At 39.2% G+C, this 17,287-nt stretch overlaps 1 protein-coding gene across 1 annotated transcript in view; it reads right to left on the bottom strand.

Annotated features, from left to right (window-relative positions):
- Positions 1–17,287, bottom strand: part of SI (sucrase-isomaltase) — a 150,212-nt gene that overhangs the window by 98,318 nt on the left and 34,607 nt on the right. The window contains exons 15-22 of the mRNA XM_069975257.1: positions 16,368–16,485; positions 15,230–15,401; positions 14,327–14,443; positions 12,554–12,708; positions 11,442–11,526; positions 9,670–9,726; positions 7,185–7,309; positions 3,672–3,760 (exon numbers count right to left, since the gene is read on the bottom strand). Coding sequence (XP_069831358.1) covers positions 3,672–3,760; positions 7,185–7,309; positions 9,670–9,726; positions 11,442–11,526; positions 12,554–12,708; positions 14,327–14,443; positions 15,230–15,401; positions 16,368–16,485 — 918 coding nt within the window. The remainder of the gene's footprint in view (positions 1–3,671; positions 3,761–7,184; positions 7,310–9,669; positions 9,727–11,441; positions 11,527–12,553; positions 12,709–14,326; positions 14,444–15,229; positions 15,402–16,367; positions 16,486–17,287) is intronic.

The following is a 17,287-nucleotide window of genomic DNA, read 5'->3' as shown; positions in this document are numbered from 1 at the left end:
GTTTGTTTTTTCTCATAGGTGCTGAGAGCATTACTGATTTTGGTAAATAGGGTTAAACAACCAGGACCAGGGATGTCTTAGACCTAACAGTGGGAGTCCAGTTGTCGATGACTGTCAATGCTTCCGAATGCCTTAACCTATTTAGCACTTGAACGTGCTGGTTCACATTTGTTAACACAGGTTTTGAAAATTTGTTTGTAAAAAGCAGGGTTAAACAACATGAATCAGAGCTTTCTCCAATGTCCCTCTGTCATCTGGGATACCAGCTGTCAATCACTGTGGCTGTCAAAGCTTCCAAATGCCTTAACCTGTTTAGCATTTGGATTTGAAGGGTACATTCACAGTTGCCAACAGATACAGATTCAAGACTAAATCTACACAAAGTTAATATTCTGGGGAAAGATGTTTCAATGCACAGCAGATTTCTTACACAGTAACCTCAGTGACAAACATCCCATTCAGACCACCGTCTTAAAATGTCTAATAGTCTAAACTCTGCTTCATTGCATACCATTCAGTGTTATTGGGTTAACCTTTTGACTGCTATAAATATCATACGGTTTGTTAATGTTCAAGTATAGTTCCTTAGCGGAATGTTAATAAGAATGTTGTGAGCTTCCTCTCTCTGAATGCGCTACCAGCAAGCAATGTGGGTTATCATTTAAGGAAATCGATTTAATTATTCTGCTCTGCAATGTGAAAAAAGCAATGCTGCCTACATACAGAAATAGGATTATACACACCAACTCACCTAAGCCAAGACCATTGACAAATAATATATGTGTGTTTAAGTTATTGCTGGGGAATTTGCTATTTGAACAAATGTGGATGTCATTTTTAACTACCTGGTAAAATGGCAATAAAAAAACATCACAATGATATGCTTTATAGCAGTGATAGATGATAGAGAACTTCTGGCTGCAGCTCACTACTAAACATACTCTCAAACCTAACATGATTAACATTAGGTAGCAAAGTTATCCAGTGTGCTCAAGTAAAACTGGGAAAATAAAATTAAAAGGATACATAAGGGTCCATTTACACAAGAAGATTATCTGACAGATTATCTGCCAAAGATTTGAAGCCAAAGCCAGGAATGGATTTAAAAAGAGGAGAAATCTCAGGCTTTCCTTTATGACCTGATCTCGGTTTATAGTCTGTTTCTGGCTTCGGTTTCAAATCTTTGGCAGATAATCTGGCAGATAATCTTTCTGTATAAATGGACCCTAAGAGCATTTAAAGGGATTTAAAGGCCTGGATATTTTTTTTACAGAGACAGTGTCACTCTTGTGCTTGGATTGCATTGCAGTTCACCAACATTTAAAAGGGTACTCTCAGCCGGAAGCTTTTTTAAATATCACAGGGAGAGGGTGGATAAAGACAATGATGTCCACTTACCTTCCCGGCTCCAGTACTGGGCCCTCATCATGTTGCTCCAGTCCTCCAATCTCCAGCCGCTCACGTCTCAGATGGGACTTGAATCATGACATTGGAAGGGCCCCTCAGCCATTCAATAGCAGAGGTGGGACACCGCTACAGCCGCTGAATGACTGAGTGGGCTGGCAACGCCACATCTCACCTACAGTTTGAGTGGCCAGAGATCGTGGGGATGAAGGAGCATGATGCGGTCCCTAGCACTGGAGCAGGGGAGGTAAGTGGATGTCATTGTCTTTATCCACCCCCTCCCCAGTGATACTGAAAAAAGGCCTGTAACCTGGAGTAACCCTTCAAAGGAGTATCTGGCTTCCAACAGTGCAGAGGAACTTCACAAAGCTCTATTCAAGTAAATAGGGGTAGCTGAATCAGAAATGAAACCATTTTCCTTCTGGGGATCAGTAGGAATCCCAAAGGTTAAACTCTAATGCTCAAACGTTGGCCATACATCTTCAATAACTGACAGCTAGTTATTAGTTTCCTCACCCACCTGGCCTCAATCCTTCCCATACACAGGAATGTTCAGTACAGGAAGGTTCCTGTGTTCTCTATTAGAAAGAAGGGTCATCCCACAGCCAGCGAGCTCTGACTGTGGCTTATCTCACCGAGAACTGTCGGTGGATGCCCTCCATGTTGACTCCCAACAGTGGGGGGTATGGCTGACAAAAGTTTATGAGGACTTAACCCTTTGAGGACCAGGCCCAAAATGACCCAGTGGACCGCGCAAATTTTGATCTTTGCGCTTTCGTTTTTCCCTCCTCCCCTTCTAAGAGCTCTAGCACTTTCAGTTTTCTATCTACAAGGCCATGTAATGGCTTATTTGTTACAGGAATAGTTGTACTGTGTAATGGCGTCATTCATTTTACCATAACATGTATGATGGAACCCCAAATATATTATTTATGAAGATATAAATAGGTGAAATCATAAAAAAGAATGCAATATGGTAACGTTTGGGGGGTTCTTGTGTCTACGTAATGCACTATATGGTAAAAGCGACATGATACTATTACTCTATAGGTCAGCCCGAACACAACCATATGCAGGTTACACAGATTCTCTAATGTTATATATTTTTTAATGAAATCCTTTTTTTTGCAATTAATTATTAATAAAATGGGCCTATTGTGATGCTTATAACGGTTTTATTTTTTTACCTATGGGGCTGTATGGGGAGTCATTTTTTCCGCCATGATCTCTAGTTTTTATTAATACCATATTTGTGAAGATCGGACGTTTTGATCACTTTTTATTATTTTTTTTTATATATAATGTAACATAAAATCGGTAATCCGCTGACTTTTTTTGCTCTTTTCGTGTACGCCGTTCACCGTTCGCAATGACGCTTGTTATATTTTAATAGATCAGACAATTATGCACGCTACGGTATATTATATGTTTATTTTATTATTTTTTTTTTTTTATATATGTTTTATTCATATAATGGGAAATGGGGGTGATTTAGACTTTTATTGGGGAAGGGGTTTTGGGGTTGTGTGTTGGTGTTTTTAACTTTTTTTAATACATTTTAAGTCCCTTTGGGGGACTTGTACATACAGTACTTAGATTTTTTCACTGATTACTGCTATGCCATAGGCATAGCATTGATCAGTATTATCGGTGCTCTGCTCATTAAGCCTGCCTGTGCAGGCTCAGTGCAGCAGATCGCCGATCAGACCGCACGGAGGCGGGTGAGAGACCTCCGTCGGTCCGTTTTACTAATCATGACCCCCTCAGTAACACTGCGGGGGTCCTGATCGGTAAGTGACAGGGGACTCCCCCTGTCACTTACACTTAAACGCCGCGACCGTTTAGGGAGTTAATGTCACACTGCAGCGTGATCACTGCAGCGTGTCATTAACAGTGAGGTGCCGGCTGCTGATTGTTGCCGGCCCCCACCTGCTATGAAGCGCGCTCCACTCCGGATCGCGCTTCATAGCTCAGGACGTACCGGTACGTCCAGGGTTATCTGGGGACAGACTTCCAGGAAGTACCGGTACGTCCTAGGTCGCCTAGGGGTTAATGAGTAATGGGAATACCCATTTAGGAAATATGCCTGGGGTGCAATGCCTGTTAAAGCCCAGGGACAAGATGGCACTGTTTCTAGATAAAAAGATCTATTTTTATTTTTTTGCAATCCTAGACAACCCCTCTAAGATACCAGATTTAAAACATTTTACAGCATCACTGCCCCACTAGGTAAATCAATTTGAGCATTAAAAGATATTTATATCTACCTCTAGATTCAAGATCATCCCAGAAGAACTCTCCGTGGGCCATGTCATTTTCATCCAATGCGACGATTAGGCCAAGAGGTTTTTTACGACTGAAAAAAATAAAAATTTTCAGACACAATAAATTAATAATATCAAAGATAACTCTCTTCTCATTTTGAGCCTTTTGAACAGATATTTGTGTTCCAATGAAAGTATTATAGATCAGTTCTGTCTAGAAATTTATGGGTCCTTACTAAGGATGGTCCGAACCTGCCGAGGTTCGGGTTTGTATGAACGCGAACTCTTGGCAATGATTCTCGCTGTCTGCCCACTCTGTGGAGAGGGTGGATACAGCGAGAGGACCTCTTGGAAAACTGGGATACAGCCTATGGCTATGGCTGTATCCCAGTTTTCCAGGCGGTCCTCCCGCTGTATCCACCCTCTCCACAGAGTGGACAGACAGCGAGAATCATTGCCGAGAGTTCGGGTTCATACAAACCCGAACCTCGGCAGGTTCAGACCATCCCTAGTCCATACTGTATTATACTCTGTGTGCTACTGATTAATGAGATATACATTGACTTTTCCTCATAGAAGCATCACTTCTAAAACAAAATGTTGTGTTACAATGATCAGCACTGATCCTGCATTAAAACCTCTGGCCAAATTAAGTAGCCTAAAGTCCCTTCGACTCTCCTTAGTAGAGTCTAAAGCTATCCCTGTGATTTCATCAGAGACTTCCAGGGGGCCTGGTAGCATTTGCAGAGGATTGAGATGCACAGCAATGATGCGTCAGTAGTCTGCACAGGGCCCCTGGGACACAACAGTGTGGCGGTTGTGTCAGTATCAGAAGGGTTACAAACTCGAGGTCAAATAGCCAGAAGGTAACATATATGCAGGCTCAATGGGCTGAGAGTCACCTGCCCTTTTTTAATAGCCCTCCTCCTATCAGCATTAGATACAAGGGCTAAGCCCTGATTGGTTTGGTATCCATTAGCTCTTATTGGCCAACCATCTTGCCTCTCAGTGAGCCTGGTAGACAGGGAGATGGAGAACAGCAGCCCACATCACTGCAGAGCTGGTCACAGCAAGGGGAAGATGCAAGGCTTTTGTGGGAGTACGACAAGGTAAGTATTTTGCAGGTGCCACACAAAGGCACCATACAGTGGCATATGGAACACTTAATACAGAACCATGGGTTCTCCATTTGCAATGTACAGGCTCTCTGCACACAATGATACCTTAATCTTGAATTTAACAGCATAAAAATGAAGAAGAAAGAAAGTAAAAAAGAAAGAGACAATCTTTTTTTTTTGCAGAAAAATATCCAACACAACCATGTTGTCATTTATAAAGGATAGTAGCAAATACCTACAGTTTCTCACAAATCTTCCTATTACTAAGGCAATGTATCAGAGAATTATACTTAATTCTTATCTTTTCATGAACTGTAGAATACTTTTCCACCAGCTCTATGATGGGATAATGAAACTGTTCACCTTTCTCAAAGTCATTTAACTCTGACCAAATGTCAGGCTTGAAGCGTAACTTTTCTTTTATTGGCATTGTGTTTTGGGATTAGGGGGGAATCAAGTTCAGTTGCACAAGCAACATCAGTATTGAGATTCTTTTCTTTCATCTCGGCAAAACTTTTTTTTTCATTTAGTATTGCTTTATATTTACAGATGCCTAACAGACCTCTAGGGATGAATAATGTCTGGTTGCTCGAAATTCAGCTTTTGCGTGGAAGGCAGTGTGTAATGCTGAGATGTTGACATAATGCATAATGTTATGTCCATTTGAATGCTTCAAGCTATATTTTATACAACTGTAAGGGAATTATCCTCTTACCATAATTACTGATAAGAAGCAATTATCATTCTGCTAACTATCAAGGAGTGAATTTATAATAAGCCTGAATCATCCTTTGTTTAAGTCCTTTATCGAGCAATCACTTGGGTCTTTTATGAACAATTACTGCATCTCTAAAGCGAAATATCTAGTAACTCCATTATTGTCATGTTAATATGTTAATAGCATGGACTATCTTATTAGCCTCTCTACATCACATTACACCCCTGCACTGCAGGTCTGAGGCTCGATAGAGACATCATAACAATAACTGACCAATATAAAAGCACAAAACATTAAAGCGACTCTGTACCCACAATCTTCCCCCCCCCCCCCAAACCGCTTGTACCTTCGGATAGCTGCTTTTAATCCAAGATCTGTTCTGGTGTCCTTTCGGCAGGTGAAGCAGTTATTGTCCTAAAAAAACAACTTTTAAACTGTCAGCCTCATGCCTAACGGCCAGGGCTTAGATGGTGTGTGCATTAGGCTGGCACAACCTCTCTGTCCATCCTCTCCGCCCTCCTGATCATTAGGAATGCTCCAGGCAGATTATCTCCTATTCCTCAGCTGTGTAAATACTAAACATAGGCTGGATCGTTAAGGCACCTGTGCAATGTTCAGACAGGAGAAAATGTTCCAGTGGCATTCCTAATGATAAAGAGGGTGGAGAGGAGGGGAGGAGGGGTGGTGCAAAGTTAGGACACAAATACTCCAAGTCACGCCCGTTGGGCACGGGGCTGCAAGTTTAAAAGTTGTTTTTTAGGACAATAACTGCATCACCTGCTGAACACACCCCAGGACAGATCTTGGATTAAAAGCAGCTATCCCTAGGTACAAGTGGTTTGGGAGTGACAGATTGTTGGTACAGAGTGGCTTTAGACAATGGAACTATTGGTACCACTGACTAAAGGGATTGCTCCTCCATAAAACAAATGCTCTCTACTTCTGACTTTCCCCATTAAAGTATATTGTTTCTACGATCAAGTGCACAGTGCAAAATACCAACCTATATATCAAAATTGTAATGATGGAAATGTCCGTACCCAGTTCATTTATAGGAAGTTTACATAAATTGTAATGTGTAAGTGAGTCTTTAGAATGCAGGATTATGGAAAAGTTAGTGATAGAGATTTATAATTTACAGCGTGTGAACATAGCCTAAAACTGACACCAATGACCCCCACAAGCCACCAAATTACCACAAATATGTTTGTGGTTCTTTTAATTTTTCACTTTGGAATTTCATGTAATGTTGGCTTTTTGGTCAGGAAAGAGAATGCCAGTGGGGAAAAAAAGGACAAAAAAAATGCTATGTGTGAAATCACCCTGAATAAATTAGTAAAATGTAAAACTAACCTATACATTATATAATGCCCAGCTAGAAGTTTTCTAAATGAACAGATTATAATGTAAACCGCATAATATAATTTCTTTTTTAAACAAACGTAATAAATGATTGAAAGCAGCATTATAACAATGATCTGTGATTACAATGTGTGAATAAGTGCAGAGAGAAGTTAGATGAGGATACATGGCAGAAAGTCTGGCATCTGCAGGTGCTCAATTACAACAAATGATGATTACATAGTATAAACACCAGAATAGGTAATAGAAATGTTGTTGCTGCCATGTGCTACTAAAATATGTCACATTTTAAATGCCAATCAAACTTGTTGTTCATACCTGGCTTCAGTAGTGACATCTGGTTGCTGAGTGGGAAATATATAACCTCCCCTGAGATGAAGTCCAAGTTTATCTGCTGGGAGAGGCATTGTCACACTCTGTTTTCTGTAAGCGTACTCTGAACCCTGCAATGAAATTTAGATACAGTAAGTATATTGGGGAGATTTATTGTTGAGTCTAAAAACTGCAATTTCTTTAAAGGGGTAGTGCGCCGGTAAACAATTATTCACAGAATAACACACATTACAAAGTTATACAACTTTGTAATGTATGTTATGTCTGTGAATGGCCCCCTTCCCCCTGTCACACCACCCCCACCAGTGTATCTGGAAGTGTGGTGCGCTATACATACCTGTCACGTGCCAACTCGTCTCCGATGCTGTCTTCGGACGGCCGGGCCGAATCCCTCTGACCGTCCTGAGTACCGGCCGCCCTCTTCAGCGTCATCAGATGCTCAGCCACGATTGGCTGAGCACAGTTTGGCTCAGCTAATCGCGGCTGAGCACCCGATGACGCGGCAGAGGGTGGCCGGCACTCAGGACGGTCGGAGGGATTCGTCCTGGCCATCCGAAGACGACATCGCTGACTGAAGATCGGAGTCGAGTCGGCACGTGACAGGAATGTATAGCGCACCACACTTCCGGGTACACGGGTGGGGGTGGTGGGACAGGGGGAAGGGGGCCATTCACAGACATAACATACATTACAAAGTTCATTTTACTTCTCTCCACCCCTTTAACTAAAGCCATTTGTACTTCTCCTTGTGCGGATTTTTCAAAAATTGTGCATGTTCTGAAAAAATTGTGCAACATATTTTTGGTCTAACAAAATGTAAGCTTGCACCAATACGTGCATTTTTTTTTGTGCATGCGATTAATTTAGGCACAAATCCCGGAATATGTGAATATTTAGGAAAATACACAAAACAAACAAACAGAAAATTGCATCTAATAAGTATTTGCATGTTAAATACTGGTTCATCAACACTACTTAGGGTGCGTTTACAAAGAGAGGCTATGTTCACACAACGTCAAGAATGGAGAAAAAACGTCCGATTTCGCTATTGCTATGTCGCTATGCCTCAATGCTGTTCAGTGATCAGCGTCTGGAAGTAAAAGTTGTTCACACAATGTAATGTGCCTCAATGGTGCCCGCAACGGTGCCCGCAAATCAATAGTAAAATATGAACGTTCCCGCAGCCGATACAGAGATATCAGCTGCAGGAACCACCTGAATGTAGCCCAGCGGCCGTGTGAACATAGCCTTTGATGTTGTGTGAACATAGCCTTTCTGTGATAAAATGCCTAAACACAGTATAAGGCTTTGTTCACACATAGTATTTCTGTCAGTCTTTTGGTCAATGTTTTTTCAACTAAAACCAGGAGTACAACTGAAAGGGCAAAATTATAATGGAAATATTTGCACAGCTTCTGTGTTTTCAACTTGCTTGTGGTTTTGAATGACAAAAATACTATGTGTGAACATAGCCTAAAACTGCAGAAGAGCAGAAAAACATAAAACAAAAATACAAAAATGCCTTTTGGGTATTGCTTTTTATATTTCTCCATTGACTCTCAGCTAACATCTAACCACAGTATTTATAAACCTAAAAACCTAATGTTGGCTTTTTTTTTTCTTTTCACGCCTAATCCATCCTTACTTTCTTAATTTTCGCTTTGTCATATTATGACACTGCCCCTTTCACTTTATGACAAGGTCAACAAGACAAGATGAAACAAAAAACTAATTTGAAAAACCGCAGAGATTTCCATAGGGAATCATAGCAATATTGTGATTACTGGCAGCATGGCCTTAGCAGGCAAAACATTTATAGTAAACATTAATGTATGAATTTTTTCGAAATTATTTTTTTGTTTACCTTCAGGCTGAGTACACACACAGTGTCACAGAACCGCCAATGTTAGTGCAGTTTACCTTGGCCGGTATACCGGCCGGAAAAACTTCATTCCTATTGAATTGGGATGCGTGACCCAGCCACATTCACCATTGCACACAATGGAAAGTGCGGCTGGAGCCGCACTCTCCATCGTGTGAACTGTCAGTTCTGTGCGTCTGCTATTCAATGAATAGCAGGTGCACAAAACTGACATGTCAGTTTTAATTGCAGCTGCTTGGAATCCCGGCCGGAGCTTATACTATGTGTATACACTCCGTCCGGAATTCCATTGTCTGCAGCAATGTAAATTATCAATTAATTAATTATTAATTGATAATTTACGTTCTGTGAACTTAGCCTCAAAATGCAACAAAATCATTAAAAAAATAATGAGGGATAAGTTTACATCTTACAAAGGGCTCAAATATGCTGTGAAAAGAATAGTAAAATAATATTTATAGATGTAACTAATCATAGAGTGCCTCTTAGTAAATCCTGAGTGGGGTGTGGGGGTGAGGCAGGGCAGTACACAATACACTTTAACATCAAATAATTTTAGAAAATTTTCACAACTAATGAATTACTTACAGTTTCATAGTCATACCAGACGGCATCAGGAATGTAGGCATTAACAGATACAGAAAACTAAGACAGGAAAAAGAAAATGTTTATAAAATATATAACAGACATTTGTTACATGTATTTATATTTCATAGTAGTAACAAAATAAAAAAATATCTTAGGATACATAGAGACACAAATCCCATGTTAAGGCTCCACTGGTATACAGTACATTAGGATGCGGTCAAAAAGTGATATTGATGCATACAGGGGCGTACCCACAGTATAGCCATAAGGTTGAATAGATCAAATATAGTCTACATTCGTTCTACTTCATGGCGGTATGTATGTTATTTTTAGGACAGTAACTCTTGCCTCTGCACAATCCTTCTTGGTGGTAAACTGCAGGGTGACTGCAAAGTTGTCCCCCAAAAAGAAAGAGCACTATGGGTGGCAAATATGATGGAGTACTTTGGGCGACAGTGTTATGGAAATGGATTTTTGGATTTCATATATTACTGTGCTGTACCAAAACCTGTAAAAATACAGAAAAAATCCCCCCTCCTTTTATGTTTCTATCTATTGCAACATTGAATAGTCTGGTGGGTCTTTGAAAAATGAACAAAACTTAAAATACACTGAAGACTTTTAAAACATTGTTGGTTGCAAAAAGGCATGCCTGTTATTTTTTTGTAATGATTAAAGCTGAGCAGTTATTTTGGTGTACATGAGGAGTAGCACTATTTCTGACCAATAGAATTGAGCAAACTTTGAGCATGCTTGGGTTCATCCAAATTTGATTAGCGGTGGCTGCTGAAGTTGAATTCCAGGCAATAAGGCTGCCTGGAAGACATGGATACAGCCTATGGGGGAGATTTTTCAAACATGGTGTAAAGTGAAACTGGCACAGATGCCCCTAGCAACCAATCAAATTTAATCTTTCATTCCTCACAGACTCTTTGGAAAATGATAGGTGGAATCTGATTGGTTGCTAAGGCCAACTGGGCCAGTTTCACTTTACACCATGTTTGATAACTCTCTCCCTATATCCATACCCATGTTTTTGGCACTCCTTAGGGTTGCATTAAACTTCACCAGCCACAGCTATAATCAAATGTCGTACACTTGGGTTTTGAAGAACCTGAGCATGCTCAAAGTTCTCTCTACTGACCAACATACAACATCTATATGTCAGTTTTACTAGATGTCTGCTTTGCACACTTCATCTCAGTTGCCCTTTAGCTAGATGGTGGTGCTTAAAGATCTGTAATGGATGCCATACACCACACACACACACACACACACACACACACTTTACAGAGCAGTACTAAGCCGTTAACTTGATAGTCTGGAACTGGGATGAGATCTAAGGCTATGTTCACACAACGTATCAGACCGGCCGTTCCGTGACTTAAGTACCGACCGGATGATCCTTTTACGTAGTGTGAACATAGCCTAATACTGCAAACTCTTAAAGTTCTTTGGTATGTCTCTGTATGTACTTATTCCTCTTCAGCTGAGTTGATGTGTTCTAAAAAAGACCTAGGCATGTTTTCAGAGTGAATAATAAATTAACCCCTAGACAACCTATGCCATAAGAGTATGACATGGACACCTGTTACCAGACGACTGATGACGTACCCATATGCCAGTAGGCAAAGCAGGGTTACAGATAAGGTGTAACAGCTTGCCTGGCAACAGAAGAGGAGTAGAGACGGAGTGGACCAGGTAGTGAGGATTTTTAGCAGCTTTAGGAAGTGAGTCTGGATGTGCTGCAGTTAAAAAGAAAAATGTCTTACCTCATCAAGAACAGGTGTTATAAGAAGGCCTGGTCCCCATAAAAATTGTCTGTCTATTGCCCATGTTTGTGGATCAGAATAGAATCTATGAAGAGAGGATAATAAAGATACCTTCAATCAGTTTATTTTTATTAAGGCTATGTTCACTGACTATGTTTGGTGCTAAAATGACGTCCATAAAAAAAAAACTGTAGTAAAATGGACAAAAAAAAGATGTTGTGTGAACATAGCCTAAAACAGTTGACTATGCAAGATCTGCCAGCTTAGAGCATCTGCTTAAATATTGGTGTAATGGAGCCAGGTAGTGATGAGCGAATAGTGAGATATTCGAATATTCGATATCCGTACGGATATCCCGCGAATATTCGAATATTCGATCGAATATTCGATCCCATTAAAGTCTATGGGAACAAGTATTCGATTAGTGAAAAACATCTATTTGACCATTTAGAGGGTGAAACCGGAAGCTGGGGGATTTGAACGCTTGAAGAATATTTATCGAATATTCGCGGGATATTCGTACGAATATTGAATATTCGAATATCTCACTATTTGGTCGAATATCTATTCAATCGAACAGTATTCGCTCATCACTAGAGCCAGGGCATTCCAAAGTTCTGCTCCATCACTTTTTTTTTTGCCAACTATTACAAAGTAAGATACTCTAAAACGAAATGTGACTCTGAATTTTTATTTTATTGAAAGAAAATCATTTAGTTGTTCCCTGTGGCCTTCAGCATGTTGCAGGAAAAAACAAGTCTGCATGCAATGTCTAATAGGTGCCTCTTGTTGCTGTAATATCGGTAGCTATGGCAGCTATTGATCAATGCCTGCAGCATGCTCCCACTTCTCTCTCTCTCCTTTGTGGATATTTTAGAATGGGCAAACAGAAGAAGTGAGAAGTGGAGTACCAGAGAGCAGAAAAGGTACAAAATTTCCTGCTCTCCGAATATTCCCTTTAAGACCTACTCTGTCAGTTGACAGATGCACACCCCTGTGATGAACTAGCCATTGTTAAAAGGTATTCAGATTTACACTGGAGAAAAACTTTGCTACAAGAGAAGGTTTTGAAATACAGCAATTGGAAAGCAGGCTTTAGTTCTTGTACTTACTCATGGAGTAAAGGCCTCACCACAGTCTCTCCTTTAGTGTGTGCTTTGTAGAATAGAGTGTAAAGGTATGGAAGCAAGGTGTATCGGATGTTTAGGTAATGTCTAGAAGATTGTACAAGAAGAGAATCTGCTCCAAAGGAGGCAGGGTCTTGTGGCTGAAGATGAATAATGCAGTATTATATTAATTTCTAGACATAAACATTATAAACAAGTGCAGATCCAGTTCTATTTTATGGGAACATAGCCTGTGTCTTACTTCATGTTAGAGTATATAGGAACCCCTATGCAATATATGTCACATCATTGTTTAATGGGAATTTATGCTGTAGTTCACACTGTGAACAGTGAAAACACATAAGGTTGCTAGGACAAATATTAACTCCGTTCAATGGGGCTAATCTGCAACCAAAACTGTGGAAAAATCTGTTAGGTTTACACTTCGTAAAAATGATGGCCATCTTTCACTTCAATGGCTGTCATTCTGCAAATAAGGGCTGTTATGTTCATTAAGGCAATGCCAGCTGTTGTTTTAAAAGACAGCCGTCATTTTTACCTAGTATGAGCCTAGCCAGAGAGTAAAATAAATGATGAAGAAATCTGATGGCATGTCTTGAATTTCTGCTGTGCACCCCCTGCCAGTACTGTCATTGAAAAAATATTCCCTGGGATGTTTTTTACCCTTAAATTGATTTTTTTTCTTGTTCTGGATTTTAAAGAAGCACTGTCATTACAAAAAAAAAAATAATAAATAAATCAACTAATCAACTTGATCAAAACTAATAAAATCAAGGGGTTGCAATTACAGTTTTGCAACATATCTGCTATTTTTTTCTCTAGTTTTCCATATTTAAATTAACCTTATACATATGGCTAAACTGTGGGCCGTGCTTTCTCAATGATGATATTTTTCTCTGTTCCAAAAAAGAGACCAAACACAAAAAGTCCCAGTCCTCTGTTTATAATTTAGGTTGTCTATCAATTGAGGGCAATTGAGTTAGGCTAATTATCATATTAACTATGCATGCTTACCAGGAGATAATGCTCTTTGTTATGCAGCAATTTGTGTTTTGTCTCTTTTTTTAACAGAGAAAAGACCCAGTGACCATATGTATAACATTGACTTAAAGATAGAAAACATCAAAATAAATAGAGTATATAGCAAAACTGCTTGTCATCATAACCCTTGTTGATTTCCTTAAAGAAAAAATTGCGACAGTGCCTCTTTAAAGTTAAAGAGGTTTGCCGAGACATTTTTACTTGTCCCCATCCACAGGGGGATGTTTTTGCCCAAAGGTCCAACTCCCCCCAGGATCTCTAGGATGACACCATAACTCCTTTGTTTTGAATAGAGACAGCGGGTCGGTGCATGACTTGCTGCTCTATTCATTTTCTATGTAGATAGCCAAGTGCTATACTCGGATATCTCCAGTGGCTCCATAGAAAATAAATGGAGCTGTGTGTCATGAGCTGACCACCAGCTCGATTCAACACTAAGGAGTTGGGCCAGCTTTCTAGAGATCCTGTGTATAGGGCACAAGTAAAAAATAACTTGGCAAACCCCTTTAAGACAAAGTCTTCCAGAGCTTTTTTGTGCCTTAAAATGTCTTATAATATAACTTTACAAGTCAAACCACTAGTTATGAATTACAGTGAGTTACATAATTACCTAATAACCAGACTAGGGTATCAGTTACATGTAATTCAAATAGTATTGTTTACATTTTAACTTTAAGATATAAATAGCTACTTGAATTTCAGATAAGAAAATGTTACCTTGTAATTCTCAGCATTGTGGTTTCTAGAAAATGGATAAAATGCCCCAACCTGCATCCACCGCCTGCATAACTCTTCAGAACAATCATCAAAGAAACCACAAATGTCTGCGCCAATCTAAAGAAAAAAAAATATTGACACATTTATTACACCTAAATTTTTCTTATAGAAAAGAGAAGTACTATATACACTATGTACAGTAAGCCACACATGCTTGATTTCAGTTTAAACATTTAAATGAGGCTCCCTGGGTATTTAACAGAATAGAATAATAAATAATTGCATACAGGTAATTAGAATTTCTTCTCTTTCAGGAGATATAACTGGTAGGGAGTATTTAAAAAAAAAATTCTTTGGAAGAAGATATGCAAAATAGCTCTCCAACAGAAGGGGGATAACTGTCTCTCTACTGCCACCTATAGGGGGACACTAAAGAGAATTTTGTATACAAAGTTTTTTTGTAAATCTACAGTATAAACAGAATATATATTCTGCCCATGGAACAACATATACTTGCTGGCATAAAACAGGGATGAAAAGAATGAAGAAGAGTCTATACATGTAGCTGTTTATTGGTAAACTGTTTATGTAGAGAATATTTAAGTATTTAATAAAAATTAATTAATTTACCTTTTATATTTAAACAGTATTTAAAATATTATAGTAACAATGCAGAACATTCAATGTTATTGTATATATTCTCGATTTATGAAGCATTGATGCCACTGTAATTTTGAGCTGTAAATGTTCCCTATTTTTCTGCTATTCTCAGTTTTGACTGACACTGAAACATCCAATTGGCAATAAAATGGATCATGATGTTCTACACAAATAAACACAATTTACTGCTAATTCCCATAGATGACCATTTGTTTTGCCGGCTTATTTATTTAATGTGCTTACATAAGGTATTCCAAAAAGACTGAACTCAAGCATTCCTGGTATAGCCCATTTAATATCATTCCAGTTGGCAGCATTATCTCCAAGCCAATGTCCTGAGTATTTGCCTGATCCAGCAAAAGTAGACCGTGAAAAAATGATGCTTCTTTTTCCAGGGAAAACAGCTTTGATGGCTCTGAAAATGAAAAGCCATTATAAATGTAGCCTGCTGCAACTGCTGTCCTGATCGCATCTTATGCTCAAATGATTCTTAGATTTTTGAACAATGTTACTGATTTTCAGATATAGTGACATCTCTAATCATTTATAGCTATACAAAAATAATAACAACATACAGAATGAGTAAAATAGAAAAATTATTTTTCATTATTGGACATTTACTGCCCTGTTAATTGTTGAGCAAGCATGTTCGGTCTAGAATAATGCTTGATCGAGCTTGGTGCTTAACCGAGCACCTTCTGGTGTTCATGTAAAGGTGGCCATGTACCTTCAATATCTGGCGTCCAAACAATGGTTTAACCATTAGTTATATTGGTTATATCACAATATTCTGTTTTGTTTAATTGTTTTGTATATTTTATTCCTTAAAGGGATGTTTAAACAAAATATACAGAAATTAAAACTAAAGAATTTAAAAGATTTCTGCAGGAAACATTATATATTTTGTTTAAACATTCCTTCAAGGGAATATACAAAATTTAGTAACAAAATTACAATAGTTTAACCAGGGACCCTCTGTTCTGCTGATCAGGGGGCACCTGGTTTAATTCTCAAATATTCCATTGATTTCAGTGGGGTTTGTTACTCGAATCAAGCACTTAAACTTTGAAAAATGTTTTACTCTAATAATGAGCAAACAACCATTTGACACTAGCAAAAACTTATTAGTTGGTATTTTACCACTGGAACTCCACTGAGACTACTGTACATCGAGGGTCCTTGTCCCCTAAATAAATAGTACAGCAGCAGGCATTACCGCCATTGCATTCAATTTACATGGGACTTCCAAACATAGCCAAATGCAGTGTGTGGCTATGTTTTAAGTCCTAAAGAGTAGAGGGAATGGTGGCTGAGCACACATATTATTTCAGGTATCAGCTTTTGAAATAAATAAACATATACAGTAATAACTCAAACTTACTCTTCGGTTGAAAGACACATTGAATATCCATACAAGCTATGTACATCATAATGGGAGCCCCAATTCTGTTTGGCATCCATACAGAGGGTCTTTGAATACATTACCCCATCCATAATTGCTTAACAAAAACGAAAAAGAAAAAAGAAAATGAAAGATTTTTTTGTTATATAGAAACCTTTAGCCAGATTTTATTCATTTAATTCCCACAAAGATCCTTTCCTTAGAAGAGTGAATTATAAATGCGCTAGTTCCTTGATACATGACCAGGCAGCTTGTAGTAAGGCTGTTTAATGAACATCATAGTTCAAAGCGATCAATAAGTCAAGCTGCAGACAAACTCTGCCATTAACCTTTACAACCACTATTAAAATATTTTGGAAGCACTTTTGAGGTGACACAGTAATTAGCATCTAGCTTATATTTTGTTTATTGGGTTTAAAAATAAATAGCAAGTAGAAATGTGTTATAGAGATCAGTTTAGGCAGCTGGCTTTTTTACTTATTTTTTCAGGCTACATATGTCCAAGATGTATACCAGTGTATGCTGATATATTAAAGGGGTTGTCCGGCGAAAAAAAATTATTCACAGAATAACACACATTACAAAGTTATACAACTTTGTAATGTATGTTATGTCTGTGAATGGCCCCCTTCCCCGTGTCCCACCACCCCCACCCGTGTACCCGGAAGTGTGGTGCGCTATACATTACCTGTCGCGTGCCGACCACGGTCTCCGATCGTCAGCAGTGACGTCTTCTTCGGGAGCTTGGCGGATCTTCCCGAGTGCCGGCCGCCCTCTGCAGCGTCATCCGAAGCTCAGCCGCGATTGGCTGAGCATAACTGTGCTCAGCCAATCGCGGCTGAGCAGCTGATGACGTGGCCGCGTCATCAGCCGCTCAGCCGCGATTGGCTGAGCACAGT

This window comes from Dendropsophus ebraccatus, chromosome 6 (genome assembly GCF_027789765.1).
Source record: "Dendropsophus ebraccatus isolate aDenEbr1 chromosome 6, aDenEbr1.pat, whole genome shotgun sequence".
Taxonomy (NCBI): Eukaryota; Metazoa; Chordata; class Amphibia; order Anura; family Hylidae; genus Dendropsophus; species Dendropsophus ebraccatus.
Note: the sequence above shows the minus strand (reverse complement) of the source record. Positions and strands in the feature narration are given on the sequence as shown.